Source organism: Tilletiopsis washingtonensis (genome assembly GCF_003144115.1).
Source record: "Tilletiopsis washingtonensis strain MCA 4186 unplaced genomic scaffold FA09scaffold_26, whole genome shotgun sequence".
NCBI classification, from domain to species: domain Eukaryota; kingdom Fungi; phylum Basidiomycota; class Exobasidiomycetes; order Entylomatales; genus Tilletiopsis; species Tilletiopsis washingtonensis.
Window position 1 is genome coordinate 192870 of NW_020312023.1, and position 13601 is coordinate 206470.

At 65.9% G+C, this 13601-nt stretch overlaps 3 protein-coding genes across 3 annotated transcripts; 1 reads left to right on the plus strand and 2 right to left on the minus strand.

Moving 5' to 3' along the window:
- Nucleotides 1–2: 2 nt before the first annotated feature.
- On the minus strand, nucleotides 3–5237 carry FA09DRAFT_312968 (putative SMC3). The gene is made up of 24 exons (XM_025740714.1): nucleotides 5005–5237; nucleotides 4886–4944; nucleotides 4808–4814; nucleotides 4434–4752; nucleotides 4260–4377; nucleotides 4030–4205; nucleotides 3617–3978; nucleotides 3247–3564; nucleotides 3088–3187; nucleotides 2898–3034; nucleotides 2641–2842; nucleotides 2008–2589; nucleotides 1744–1954; nucleotides 1447–1694; nucleotides 1092–1388; nucleotides 966–1040; nucleotides 779–911; nucleotides 711–719; nucleotides 627–642; nucleotides 551–570; nucleotides 459–492; nucleotides 350–405; nucleotides 258–294; nucleotides 3–202 (listed from the first exon to the last, which is right to left on the minus strand). The coding sequence occupies exons 1-24, from the start codon at nucleotides 5073–5075 to the stop codon at nucleotides 139–141; spliced, it is 3651 nt and encodes a 1216-aa protein (XP_025595187.1). The 5' UTR covers nucleotides 5076–5237; the 3' UTR covers nucleotides 3–138.
- A 1168-nt stretch (nucleotides 5238–6405) lies between these two features.
- Nucleotides 6406–12225, plus strand: FA09DRAFT_332564 (myosin 5). The gene is made up of 10 exons (XM_025743507.1): nucleotides 6406–7021; nucleotides 7076–7313; nucleotides 7506–7734; nucleotides 7798–7845; nucleotides 7901–8499; nucleotides 8552–10817; nucleotides 10873–11555; nucleotides 11609–11671; nucleotides 11727–12026; nucleotides 12084–12225. The coding sequence occupies exons 1-10, from the start codon at nucleotides 6724–6726 to the stop codon at nucleotides 12190–12192; spliced, it is 4833 nt and encodes a 1610-aa protein (XP_025595188.1). The 5' UTR covers nucleotides 6406–6723; the 3' UTR covers nucleotides 12193–12225.
- A 309-nt stretch (nucleotides 12226–12534) lies between these two features.
- FA09DRAFT_162976 (ribosomal protein 60S) lies at nucleotides 12535–13459 on the minus strand. Its single transcript, XM_025739247.1, has 5 exons — nucleotides 13401–13459; nucleotides 13097–13336; nucleotides 12735–12893; nucleotides 12666–12670; nucleotides 12535–12599 (listed from the first exon to the last, which is right to left on the minus strand). The coding sequence occupies exons 2-5, from the start codon at nucleotides 13253–13255 to the stop codon at nucleotides 12581–12583; spliced, it is 342 nt and encodes a 113-aa protein (XP_025595189.1). The 5' UTR covers nucleotides 13256–13336; nucleotides 13401–13459; the 3' UTR covers nucleotides 12535–12580.
- Nucleotides 13460–13601: the final 142 nt, after the last annotated feature.

A 13601-nucleotide genomic window follows, 5' to 3' on the forward strand; every position in this document is an offset into this window, starting at 1 on the left:
TCATGGCGAAGTGCAGGGGCATTGATGACGTTGGGATAGAGTACAGACACGGCAGGCATGCTCGCGCGGCAAGACACGGCCGGAACAGACAGGGCAAACAGAAGGCGGGCAGCAGAGGGGACGGGCGCAGCGCACAGCTCACGCTGCGGCGGCCGGCTCGGCGGCGGCCTCGACGAAGGCAGAGGCCTCGTCCTTGGTGATGCTGCACAAAGAGGCGTCAGCTGGCGGGCGATGACGGCGTGGGTCGCAGCACTCACCTGCGGAGCGTCGAGATCTTCGACTGCGTGTAGAGCACTGTGTGGAGCCCTCGTCAGCGACGCCAGGGCCGCATCAGTGGGTCGGCACGCACCTCCGTAGTGCTTGTCTGCACGCTCGACGAGCTCGGGTCGGAAGGTCGTGAGGATGCTGCGGGGAGCGCGTCAGACGAGGCTGAGCAAACGGGCGCTGCGTAGACTCACAACTGTGCGGTGTCGGACAGCTCCTGGATCATCGCTACAGGGAGAGGTCAGCACTGGCACGAGAGAGCAGGCGGGCATCGACGACAGCTTACCAGCGACGGCAGTCCGGTATCTGAAGGGTCAAGGCGTTAGGACAGGTGCGAGGCCGGCAGCAACGAGCACACTCACTGTGCGTCCAGGTTGGCTGCGTGCGGCGAAGAAGGACTCAGTCAGTGGGGCACATGGCAAAGTCCACGCGCGCTGCGCGCTCACCATCGATCTCTGCATCGTCGGAGGCTCGTCAGCAAAAGCGCGGACATGCGTTCGCGAGCTGCACTCACCGTCGAAGAGGTAGAAGGGCGCCGGGTCGCACTTCTGGATGGCGAACACGGTGGCCAGCGCGACGAGCGACTTCTGTCCGCCGGACAGCTGCTGGATTAGCAGGCCCTCGTCGACCTTGGAGTTGAACGAGACCTGTGCGTGCAGGGTGTCAGGAGCGGGCTGCAGACTCGAGAGCGCCTGGCGCACCTTGATCGACACGCCGGTGTAGTTCTCCACTGAGCTGGCCTCGTGCTCGTCGTCATCGTCATCGTCGGCCTCGTTCTGCGAGACGAATCAGTCAAGGTCGGAGGCGCTGCATCACGCTCTGCTCACCTCCTCGGCGCGCCGCAGCATGATCAGCTGGCCCTTGCCGGCGGGCACGAGCTTGTCAAACACCTCGGCAAAGTACTTGGACACCTGCTTGAAGGTACGCTCGATGGCCTCGTCCTTGCGCTGGTCGAGCACCTCGATGAGCTCCTGGATCGACTCGGCCGACTGCTCCAGCTCCTTCTGCCGCAGGATGAGCTGGTCGCGCTGCTTCGTGAAGCTGTTGTACTGCTCGACGGCCTTCTTGTTGACGTTGGTGAACTTGCTGAGCGTGTCGCGGACCTTGTGCAGGCGCGAGACGACCTGCGGGGTGCCTCTCAGTCAGTCCTGGCTGACAAGAGCGACGCCTGTGTACGCTCACCTTCTCGTTGTTCGTACGCAGGTACTTCTCAAACGCCTCGTCGGGCAGCACGCCAAGGTCACGGATGTTCTTGTTCTCCTGGTCCTTCTTGGCGGTGAAGATCTGCTTCTGCGAGAGGTAGCGCTGCAGGCTCTTCTCGCCGCGCTCAATCTCGCGCGCGTCGCTGACCTGCTCGTTGCGCGTCTTCTCGTGGCGCTCCGACGCAGACTTGATCTTCTTCTGCAGCTCGTCCTGCTCCTTCTCGATCGCTGTGTGCAGGCGTCAGACGGGGCCTTGCGCATGCGACGACTGACTCACCCTCGAGCCGCTTCTCGCGCTCCTCGATCTGGCGCCGCGCGCTGGCGAGCTCACGCTTGCGCGACTCTGCACTGTTGGCGCCGACGCCTGCGCCGCCGGCGCCGAGCAAGTCCTCGCCGGCCAGCGCCTCGAGCTGTGCGGCGAGCTTGTCGCGCTCGCGCTTGAGGTTGTCGTTCAGCTCGATCTCGAGCGTGCGCTTCTCGCTCGAGGTCTGCGAGAAGCGGGTCAGTGACTGCAGCCTCCGAAGCCGCTGCTACTGCTCACCTGTCCAAGCCGCTCCGACAGATCGGCAACGACGGCCTGCTGTGCATCGACGCGGGCGTTAAGCTCCTCGAGCTCGGCCACCTCCTCGTTCGAGAGACCGGCAGTCAAGGGCGTCTGCAGCTCCTGCTCCATGGCAGTGACTGCGCTCAGCGCACTCGCCAGGTCACGTTCGACGCGCGTCTCGGCGTCGAGCAGGACCTCTATCCGCCGACGCGCCTCGCCCTCCTCGTCGCGCAGGGCAGCCATGTCGTTGATCAGGCCGTCGCGCGTAGCGGCAGCGCGCGTGCTGCGCGACTTGAGCTTCTGCAGGCTGCCCTCGATCGAGGCGACCTCCTGCTCGACGCTGTCAATGGCCGTCTTGATCTCGGCCAGCGCCGCGGACGATGCGGCATGCGCATCGGCCCACTTCTTGACGTCGCGCACGGCGTCCAGGCGCGAGCGCTTGGGGTCGTGGTAGCCGCCGTGCAGCGAGCCCTTGCGCTCCACCTTGTCGCCGTCGAGCGTGATGGCATTGAGGCTGTGGCTGCGCACGTACGCGCCGGCGATCTCGAGGTTCGGGCAGATGATCGTCTTGCCAAACACCTGCAGCACAGGGGTCAGCTCAGCCAGCGCACCGAAACGCGTCGCACGCACCTGCTGCAGAGCTGCCGTGTACTTGCGGTCGAAGTTGAGCTTCTTGATCATGAGGATGGCGTCGGCCGCCTGCGGGAAGTTGACGTCCTTGTTCTTGATGCGGTTGAGCGGCACAGCGGTGACGCGGCCGAGGCGCTCCTTCGTCATGATGTCAAGCAGGCGCGCAGCCGTCTCGTCGGTGTCAACAACGATGTGGAAGAGACTGCGTGGGAGCAAATCAGTGGTGGTCCAGGTGAGGCTGCTTGCTTGCGACTCACCTCTCGCCAGCTGTCGTCTCGACTGCAGTCTTGTACTTGTCGTCGACCGTGAAGAGCGAGTACAGCGGGCCGTGCACCCCGTCGAGGCCGTGGCGGCGCGAGACCTCCTCGACAGCCTGCAGGCCCATGGCAGTAGTCTGAGGGAGCGGGCATCAGCGAAGCGTCTCGGCGACAGCACCACGGCACGCACGCGGCTCATCGTGCCGGCCAGCGCCCGCTTGGCAGTGACGAGGTTCTCGTTGGCGTACGTGCTGGTCGAGCTGAGCTTGGTCTCCTCCTTCCAGAGGCCCCTGTACAGCATCACCGCGTCAGCAAGCAGCATCTTGCGGCATCACCAAGCCATACGCACTTCTTCCGCTCCAGCAGCTCGTCACGGCGCGCGTTGAGCTCCTCCCACTCGGCCGCGCCTTCCTTGTTGAACTGCCGCCGCTCCTCGAGCAGCGCAGACTTCTCTGCCAGAGCCGCCCGGGCAGTCTCGAGCCGGCGCTGCTCCGTCTCGCGGTCGGCAGCCCACTGCGTCCGCCGCGCAGTCTCGCGCTCAACGTGCGCACGCAGCGATGCGATCTCCGTGTTGAGGGCCGTGTCGCGCGCCGCCTGCGTCGTGTAGGCCGCGCTGCGACCCTGACGAGCAAAGAGCACGCTGATGCGTGCGTTCGCCTCCTCCAGCCTGACACGAGAGTCAGCCGCTGACTCGTACGGCACACCGGAAGGAGACTTACGTGCCTCGCGCCTCGTCCAGCGCCTGGCGCTGGTCCTCGTACGTCGGCAGCAGGCCCATCAGCTCGCCCTCGAGCTCGCTGATACGCCCATCGACGCGCTCCAGCTGCGCCTCCATCTCGTCCTTGGCGGCGCTGCCAGCGCCCTCTTCATCGTCGCCGACACGGGCCTCGAGCAGCGCCCGCTGACGCACGAGCTCGCGGCGCTCGTTGCGCAGCGACTCCTTCTCCAGCTTGACCTGCTCGGCCTCCTGCTGCAGAGTCTGCAGCTCGTTCTTCAGGTCCGAGAGCGTCTTCTCGCGGTCGTTGAAGGTGCGCTGCTTGGCGTTGCTGGCGTCGGCCTCACCGCGGCGCTTGTCCTCCAGCTGCGCGAGGTGGTCAGTGTTGCACTCAGTCCGCCGCCTCAGCACGCTCACCTCCTCCAGCTTGGCAATATGGTCCTGCAGCGAGCGGTAGTACAGCGCGTACTCGAGGCAGCGGCGCTCCTTGTCCTTCTCGTAGTACTGCTTTAGCTCCTCCTTCTCCTCGTCGAGCTCGCTCAGCCGCGCCTCGATGTACTCGAGCAGCTCGTTGATCTTCGTCCGCTTCGAGTCTGCGCGGGCTTGTGAGCAACCCGCAGCGCTCTGGCTGCAGCGCCTGCACTCACCGGTCTCGTCCATGATCTTCAGACTCTCTGCTCGCCGCGTCTCATACACGCGCGTGCCCGCCACCTCCTTGAGCAGGTCAAGGCGCTCGCGATCCTTCATGTTCGTCAGGTGCGTGATCTGTGGGATGGACGGGGTGAGCAGCAGCCTTGCGCCTGACGTGCTCTGGCACGCACTCTTCCCTGCGGCACGATGTAGTAGGGGTTGCTGCGGCTGAAGCCGGCGGCCTCGAGCAGGTTGGCCACGTCGGCCTTGTTGGCGCTCCGCCGGTCGATGGAGTACTCGTCCTTCTTCAGGCCGATCGTGCGGCGCAGCACCACCTCGGCGCCGCTGCCCGAGCCTGAGCCGGCCGCCGTCGGGAAGCGCCCGTCGGAGTTGTCAAAGATGATCTCGACGAAGGCGCTCAGCGTCGTCGACACCGACGACGAGGAGTCGTGGAGCAGCGCCTGCCGCTCCTCGCGCGACATGGACGTGTACGCATCGGAGAGCACGAAGCTGCGGCTGCGTCAGCAAGCAGCGCCACGGGCTGTCTGGCAAGAGCGGCACTCACCGGATCGCTAGCGAAGCGCAAGGGAAGCCCAGCAATACGTCAGCCGCAGCCCGTACACACCAGCCCGCCGCGCCTCACCTGAGAAGAAGTTGGACTTGCCGCTGCCATTGCGCCCGACGATGACGTTGCTTCCCGGGCTGCCAAAGCACCACCTCCTCAGCCCGCTGCACAGCACTCTCCCGCGCGGCCGCACTCACCTGAACTCCTCCAGACTCGTCTGGTCCTTGTAGCTCTTGAAGCCCTGGATCGTCAGGGTCTTGATGTGCATGCTGGGCCAGCGCGCGCCGCGCTACACCGCGGGCTGGGGCGACTGTGGCGCTGTTCGCTGCTGATGGACGCCGGGAGCGAGATGAGCGGCGCAGGCTAGCGAGTAGGCGTGGCGTGGAGCAGTGCTGAGCGGGTGAGAGCGAGGTGATGGGGTGGAGTCGAGAGGGAGCTGCTGCTGCACTCGCGACTGGCGCGTGCGGCTGACTGCAGCAGCTGCTGCAGAGCGCGGCACACAGCGCAAGTGCCTCGCTCCCGCCGCCGCTCTTTACGCGTGGGCGGCGCGACGCGTCGAGGTGTTGCTCGCCGAGCCGCGCAGCTCGCCATCTGGCATGGTGCAGCACCAGCACTCTCGCGATTGACGTCGAGCGCCGTGGCAGCGTGAAGAGCAGCGTGGACTGCCTGGTACTTGCGAGGCAAAGCATTGAGGCCTCGAGGCGCAGCGCTTCATGGCCGGCGCACGAGGCGGCAGCAGATGCCGGCGGTGCGGCTGGGCTCTGCTGTTCCCACGCGCATGCGTGCGATCGCTGGCTGCACGCTGGGAAGGAGGATGCCTCGAGTCTCACAGGGAGATGCTGGCTCGGCTTGGGCTGACGTGTGGTCGATGCTCGCGACTTGTATAGCTTGTAGGCAGAGGAAGACGACCCTTGGAGTATCGAGTGCTCAGGCCGCGCTCTCGGGCGATTGGCGGTCAGAAGAACGCGAGTCCGCCGTACCCACGTCTGTGCAGCAGCGGATGCACACCAGAGCAACCTCTTGACCGACGCTGCAGAGACGAGATGGACGCACTTGGGTCATCAGAGCATGAGCTGCCGATGACACCCATCTGGGAGACATTAAAAGTGTGCCAGTCGAGGAGCAGGAAGCACGGGGACGAGAAGGCAAAGCTCGTGGTATGTGCTTCACTGCCTCAAGACGAGTGCACAAGTCGCCCAGCGACAGCTCTCAGCATCGCAGAGCGCACCTTACTGTCCAGCACAGGAATCATGGCTGCTACCACATGATATCGACGGCAAAAGAAGATCGACTTGGGACGGCAGAGCCGCGAGCAAGACCTTGACGTCCACCGGCACGGGAGGGGGTGCCGCTGGCGGAGGTGCGGCGGAGGCTGCGCCGTGGCGGGCGGCTCGTGCGGCGGGCGGCGCTCGGCTCTTGTGCCACGCGCGCCGCGGCGCCGGCGGCCTGCCGCTGCGCCCCCTTGCGTGCCGGGCGCGACGGCAGGCACTGGGCGACTGTGCGCATCTCCTCCCGCTGCATGCCAGCCACGCCAGCACGCCGCGGCGCGCGCCTCTTGCGCGCCTGCACCTTCCGGCCTCCTCAAGCTCTGCTCTTGCCTCTGCACACCCGTCTCTGCCCTCCCTCTTCCCGTGTCGCTCCTGACGACGCCGCGCCACAGCGTCCGCACACTCTGCGCTCCTGGCCGGCTTACGACGCTTCTAACCCACCTCGGGCCTGCTCTGGGGTCGGCGCACCTCTCCGCGTCCCCTTGTCCTTGCGGCGGCTCGTGCGAGCGCGCGCGTCGGGTTCCTCTTGCGCAGGCGCATCCGCATCCGCCGCCCAGACTCGACCTCTCGCGTCGCTCCGTGCGCATCGCCTGAGCAGGGCTCACGCAGACCACCACTCGCTGCGCCGCTCCGCACGTTCGCGCCACGATGGCAGCCTCCCGGGCGCTCTCGGCCTATGTGCCAGGCACCAAGGCCTGGTTCACGGACAAGGACCTCGGCTGGATCTCGGCCACGCTGGCCAAGGCCGTCTCGACCTCCGCGTCCGGCGATGTGGTGCTTGAGTTCACCCTCGACGACGGCGGCGCGACGCGCGAGGTCAAGACGAGCCTTGCCAAGCTCGAGGAGCAGGGCGCCATCGACGAGATCCTGCCGCCGCTGCGGAATCCGCCGCTGCTCGAGGCGACCGACGACCTGACGAACCTCAGTTATCTCAACGAGCCAGCAGGTGTGTGCTGCTGCATCTGCCCTGCGCTCCGCTCTTGCTCACACCTCCCTGCAGTGCTGCACGCCATCCTGAACCGCTACTCGCAGCGCCTCATCTACACCTACTCCGGCATTGTGCTCATCGCGGTCAACCCGTTTGACTCGCTGAACCTGTACAGCGCCGAGATCATCCAGGCGTACTCTGGGCGCAAGCGCGGCGAGCTGGAGCCGCACCTGTTCGCCATTGCTGAGGATGCGTACCGCTGCATGATCCGCGACCACAAGGACCAGACGATCGTGGTCAGCGGCGAGAGGTGAGTGCCGGCGTCTGGAGTGGGGAGGAGGTGCGCGGCATCTAGAAAGGGGCAACCGAGACCTGCTGGCTGCCCTGTGAGGAGGCTCAGGCGCAGAAAGGGCGGTCTGGCTGGCGGTCAGAGCTCTCAGCTCAGAGGTGGCATGCGCGCGCACGGCTCGCGATCCGCCTCTGACTTGGCGCGCATCCGCAGTGGTGCCGGCAAGACCGTCTCGGCCAAGTTCATCATGCGCTACTTTGCCACTGTGGAGGACCCGGACAAGCCCGGGTCGCGCAAGGCCGGCAGCGGCGGCAACACGGGCCCCAGCGGCATGTCCGAGACGGAGGAGCAGATCCTCGCGACAAATCCGATCATGGAGGCGTTCGGCAACGCCAAGACGATCCGCAACGACAACTCGTCGCGCTTCGGCAAGTACATCGAGGTGAGCGCGCGCTGGCCGCGAGAGGTGCGGCGTGCTGTGTGATGCTCATCGCGCTGGTCGCAGATCCTCTTCGACAAGCGGCATGAGATTGTCGGCGCCAAGATCCGCACAGTGAGTCGCGCGCCGGTGCAGAAGGAAGCCGGCAGCTGATCCGCATTGCGCGCAGTATCTGCTCGAGCGCTCTCGCCTCGTGTTCCAGCCGACGGAGTCGAGCGAGCGCAACTTCCACATCTTCTACCAGCTCTGCGCCGGCGCGCCGTCGTCCGAGCGCAAGGATCTCGGCCTGGACGAGGCGACCAAGTTCCACTACCTCAACCAGGGCGGCAACGCCGTGATCGCAGGCGTGAACGACGCCGACGAGTTCAAGGCGACGCAGAAGGCGCTCAGCACTGTTGGCGTGACGATTGAGCGGCAGTGGCAGATCTTCCGCCTGCTCGCGGCGCTGCTGCACCTCGGCAACGTCAAGATCGGCGCGAGCCGCAACGATGCGATGCTGTCCGAGGACGAGCCGGCGCTCTTCATGGCCACGCGCATGCTCGGCGTGGACATGAACGAGTTCCGCAAGTGGACGCTGCGCAAGCAGATCGTCATGCGCGGCGAGAAGATCGTCTCGAATCTGAGCCAGGCGCAGGCGATCGTCGTGCGCGATGCCGTGACGAAGTACGTCTACACGTGCCTGTTCGACTGGCTCGTCGACCAGATGAACGAGAGCCTGGCGCTGGGCAGCTCGCGCTCGCGCGACACGATGATCGGTGTGCTGGACATGTGAGTGGGCGAGTGTCCTGCGGCGCGCCCGCGTGCTGACACTGCTGCGCAGCTACGGCTTCGAGCGCTTCAAGGTCAACTCGTACGAGCAGTTCTGCATCAACTACGCCAACGAGCGCCTGCAGCACGAGTTCAACCGGCACGTCTTTAAGCTCGAGCAGGACGAGTACCTGCAGGAGCAGATCGAGTGGACGTTCATCGACTTTGCCGACAACCAGCCGACGATCGACATGATCGAGGGCAAGCTCGGCATCCTCTCGCTCCTCGACGAGGAGTCGCGCCTGCCGTCGGGCTCGGACGCCAGCTTCCTGCAGAAGCTCTTCACGCAGCTCGAGCGGCGCCCGGAGCTCAAGGACAGCTTCAAGCGCCCGCGCTTCGGGCAGACGAGCTTCACCGTGTGCCACTACGCGCTCGACGTGACGTACGAGAGCGAGGGCTTCCTGGAGAAGAACCGCGACACGGTGCCCGACGAGCACCTGGCGCTGCTCTCGAACACGACGAACAACTTCCTCAAGGACGTGCTCGAGACGGCCACTGCGATCGCGCAGGCCTCGAAGGACGCGCCAGCGCCGGCAGCTGGCAAGCCCGGTGAGGCGCCCGCCGCAGATGCGAAGCCCGCGCCGCGACGCGCCGGAGCCGGCGGCATGGTCAAGAAGCCGACGCTCGGCTCGCAGTTCAAGGCGAGCCTCGTCTCGCTGATGACGACGATGGAGGCGACGAACGTGCACTACATCCGCTGCATCAAGCCCAACGAGGCCAAGAAGGCGTGGGGCGTCGAGCCGCAGAACGTGCTGGGCCAGCTGCGCGCGTGCGGCGTGCTCGAGACGATCCGGATAAGCTGCGCCGGCTACCCGTCGCGCTGGACGTTTGCCGACTTTGCGGACCGCTACTACATGCTCGTGCCGTCGAAGCACTGGGACATGTCGACGATGGACAAGGTCAAGGACCTCGCCACGTTCATCCTGCGCACCACGATCACCGACGAGGACAAGTACCAGATCGGCCTGTCGAAGATCTTCTTCCGCGCCGGCATGCTGGCGCACTTTGAGCAGCGCCGCGGCGACCGCCTCAACGCGCTCGTGACGCTCATCCAGAAGAACCTGCGCCGCAATCACGAGCAGAAGCGCTACCAGAAGCTGCGCGTCGACACGGTGCGCGTGCAGACGTGGTGGCGCATGGTCTCGGCCCAGCACCTCGTGCACCGGCTGCGGCAAGACTCGGCCGCCGTGCGGATCCAGAGCGCCACGCGCGCCTTCCTCGCACGGCAGTCGTTCCTGCGCGCTCGCCGTGCCGTCGTCGCCGTGCAGAGCATGGCGCGCGGCATGCGCATCCGCTCGACGTTCATGGCCGACAAGCGCGAGTTCGCCATCACGCAGCTGCAGTCGCTGCTGCGCGGCGCGCTGGCGCGGAGGCAGTTTGCGCACGAGCGCAAGGGCATCATCCACCTGCAGAGCTGCTACCGCCGGCGCCTGGCGAAGAAGGAGCTCATCGGGCTGCGCAACGAGGCCAAGTCGGCGAACCACTTCAAGATGGTCTCGGGCCGTCTCGAGAACAAGGTCGTCGAGCTCACGCAGAACCTGCAGGCGCGCACAAAGGCCAACAAGGAGCTCAGCACCAAGATCCGCGCCCTCGAGGCGCAGGTCAAGGCCTGGCAGGGCAAGCACGAGGAGATCGACGGCCGTGCACGCGGCCTCGAGGAGCAGCTGGCGCTGCCCACCGTGCCGCTGGCCGAGTTTGAGCAGCTCATGGCCGAGAAGCGCGACATTGAGGCGCAGCACCAGGCGTCGATGAAGCGCGTCGCCGAGCACGAGGCGCGCGTCAGCGAGCTCGAGGCCCAGATGAAGGCGCAGGCGCAGGACATCGAGGCCAAGGAGCTGGCGCTCAAGGGCATCGGCAAGACGTCCGACGAGGACACGGCCACGATCACGACGCTGCGCACCGAGGTTGCCACGCTGCGCGCGGAGGTCAACCGCGCCAATGCACTGGCGACGCTGTCGAAGAACTCGCAGCGCATCGAGAACGCCGCGCCGCCAGTGTTCCAGATGTCGACGGGCAAGGACGGCTTCACGAGCCAGGGCAAGCGGCGGCCACGGCGCCACTCCGAGGTTGGCCCGTGGAGCGAGTCGGTGGGCAACGGCGTCGAGGCCGATCTGGACATGACGGAAGCCAAGCGCAGTGTCGCGCACGCCAACCGGCACGTCAGCATGGCCTTCCAGCCCGGGCAAGGGCCGCGGCCAGAGGACTACGACGAGGAGAGCGCGGCGCAGGACCAGATCGTCTCGATTCTCGAGGACGAGGAGGGCCTCGACCGCGATGTGGTAAGTCTGGTGGAGTGTGGCCTGTGCCGGACTGCAGCTCACCCTTTGCTCCTAGCTCGACACGATGATCCGCAACCTGCGGCCGCCGGCGCCGAGCCTGCAGAACCCGCCGTCGCCCAAGGAGGTCTTCTTCCCGGCGCACGTGGCCATCAGCCTGCCGGTCAACGAGCTGTGGAAGTACGGCATGATCCGCGAGTCGGAGCGCTTCCTGGCCAACGTGATGCAGCAGGTGCAGCAGCACGTCATGACGTTCCAGGGCGAGGACGCCATCGTGCCGGGCATCTTCTGGCTCTCCAACATCCACGAGGTGCTCTCCTTCGTGTGCATCGCCGAGTCCGACATGCTGCAGGGCATCGGCCCGGGCATGGACGGTGCCGCGCGGCCCTTTGAGTGGGGCGACTACGAGCGGCTGGTGACGATTGTCAAGCACGACCTCGACAGCCTCGAGTACAACATCTACCACACGTTCATGCAGGAGGCCAAGAAGCGCCTGCACAAGATCGTCGTGCCCGCGCTCATCGAGAGCCAGTCGCTGCCCGGCTTTGTCACGAGCGACTCGGGCGGCCGGCTGTTCAACCGCCTCATCTCGGGCAACTCGACGCCCGCGTACACGATGGACGACGTGCTCGGCATCCTCAACAAGGTGTGGAAGAGCCTCAAGAGCTACTACGTCGAGCCGAGCGTCACGAGCCAGTGCATCAGCGAGCTGCTGAAGCTCATCGGCGTGACAGCGTTCAAGTGAGTGGAGGCCTGGTGTGCAGCACGACGCGCTGACTGACGCATCTCTCCAGCGACATCCTCATGCGGCGCAACTTCTGCTCCTGGAAGCGGGCGATGCAGGTGCAGTACAACATGTGCGCGGCCTTGTCACACTATCACGATCTGTGTGCTCACGACGCGCTCCCACAGCACGCGGCTCGAGGAGTGGTGCAAGTCGCACGACATGCCCGAGGGCACGCTGCAGCTCGAGCACCTCATGCAGGCCACGAAGCTGCTGCAGCTCAAGAAGGCGACGCTCGGCGACATCGACATCATCTACGACGTCTGCTGGATGCTCACGCCGACGCAGATCCAGAAGCTCATCAGCCAGTACTCCGTCGCCGACTACGAGAACCCGATCTCGCCAGAGATCCTCAAGGCCGTCGCGTCGCGCGTCGTGCCCAACGACCGCAACGACCACCTGCTGCTGCCGCCAGAGGTCGACGAGGCGTGAGTCGCACACTGACAGTCCAGCCTCGACGCATGCTGACCTCCACCCCCCTGCAGCGGACCGTTCGAGATCCCGCTGCCGCGCCTCGTCACGGGCATCGAGACGTACTGCCCGGCGTATCTCAACGTGCCTGTGCTCAAGCGTCTGGCCAGCTGCGTGGCATGATGGCCGGCGGCACGCATCGACACCATAGACGGGCGCCAGGCTCGACCCGGACACCACATCCTCTCGGCGGACCGCGGCGACGCGGCGCCATCGCCGGGGCCGTACGGCGCGCGCCCCTTCCCGACGCTCTCTCTGCATGTACCTCTACGCTAGCCCTTCGAGATGCGACAATATGTGATGCCATCCAACGACGCGCCCGTGCTCTGCCCTCCGCCTCACTCCAGTCACTCGCATGGGAACAGCTCGCACGAGTCACATTGCTGGCGAGAGAACAGGAAGCGCTCCGCAGAGTGTGATTTGCAGCGGAAGCTGCGGAGGATGACGGAGCGTGCCCGGCATGATCGCCGCACACGCCTTTTGGCCGCGACATCGTGAGATGGCGAGACGCTTAGTCGAAGAGACCGAAGCTGTGGGCGGGGGCAACATGTCAGCTGTGTTCAGTGCGTGGGCTAGGTGCAAGCGGCAGTATTCACCCCATCTGTGAGAGGACAGAGCGGCGTCAGCAATGCGCATCTGGCACGCAAGAGAGGCGGGGCACTCACGTCGTCGTCGGACTCCTCCTTCTCCTCCTCCTTCTCCTTCTCGGCCGGGGCGTCGGCAGCGGCAGCGGCACCGCCCGACGAGGCAGCAGCGGCCGGGGCGGCACCGCCCGCACCGCCCGAGGGGACGGAGGCGAGCTTGGCAGAGCCCTCGGAGATGAGCTGGAGGATGGTGGGTTAGCATGCGGAACGAAGCAGATCTCTCCGGCACCACCTGTGCGACGGCTGTGCCAGCAAGGTCACACAGGGCATGGCGTCTTTCCCTTGCCAGTGTGAATGCCTCTGCGCTTCCCTGCCTGCCTCGCCTCGCACTGCGGCCTGCTATCTCACCGCACCAGCCCTTCCACCCCGCATCGCACACTCACCGAGGCAATGTCCTTGCCCTCGAGCTCAGAGATGAGCTTCTCGAGGCGGTCAGAGTCAGCCTCGACACCGACGGTGTCAAGGAGAGCCTTGACGTCGGCGGCCGACGGCGACGAGTTGCCGCCGACGGTGAGGAGCAGGTAGGCTGCGATGTGCTTCATTTTGACGTGAGGTTAGAGGTGTGAGAGGTTGAGTGCCACCGAAAATCCGCGCTAGGCTTTGATCCGAAGAAGACTTTTGGTCTGCGCAGCGAGGAGTCAGCAAGGGGCGCCGTGAAGAGCTGGGTGCAGCAGGGGCGCTACGCACTGAAGGCGAGTGGTGGTGAGCAGTCAAGGCAGAGGGAGGCACGGAGCTGCCCAGCCCTGCCGGCCGGCGTGCGCTGCCAGGGCGCGGCCCAGAAGCAGTCCCACGCTCTCGCCGACTGCGGCGCGGCGCAGACGCAGCGCTGGCGCCGTGCCGTTCTTCGCGCGCGGCGGCTGTGGCCACGTGGCAAAGCCGGCCGCGCGA

Excerpts from the sequence above, each read along its gene's own strand:
- FA09DRAFT_162976 (XM_025739247.1), bottom strand. The coding sequence starts at position 13,255 with ATGAAGCACATCGCAGCCTACCTGCTCCTCACCGTCGGCGGCAACTCG. Across the intron at positions 12,894-13,096 it reads AGGGCAAGGACATTGCCTCG|CTCATCTCCGAGGGCTCTGC; the intron begins GTGAGTGTGCGA and ends ACCATCCTCCAG.
- FA09DRAFT_312968 (XM_025740714.1), bottom strand. The coding sequence starts at position 5,075 with ATGCACATCAAGACCCTGACGATCCAGGGCTTCAAGAGCTACAAGGAC. Across the intron at positions 4,206-4,259 it reads GAAGATCATGGACGAGACCG|ACTCGAAGCGGACGAAGATC; the intron begins GTGAGTGCAGGC and ends AAGCCCGCGCAG. Across the intron at positions 2,843-2,897 it reads GAGACGACAGCTGGCGAGAG|TCTCTTCCACATCGTTGTTG; the intron begins GTGAGTCGCAAG and ends GCTCCCACGCAG.
- FA09DRAFT_332564 (XM_025743507.1), top strand. The coding sequence starts at position 6,724 with ATGGCAGCCTCCCGGGCGCTCTCGGCCTATGTGCCAGGCACCAAGGCC. Across the intron at positions 8,500-8,551 it reads ATGATCGGTGTGCTGGACAT|CTACGGCTTCGAGCGCTTCA; the intron begins GTGAGTGGGCGA and ends ACTGCTGCGCAG. Across the intron at positions 11,672-11,726 it reads ATGCAGGTGCAGTACAACAT|CACGCGGCTCGAGGAGTGGT; the intron begins GTGCGCGGCCTT and ends GCGCTCCCACAG.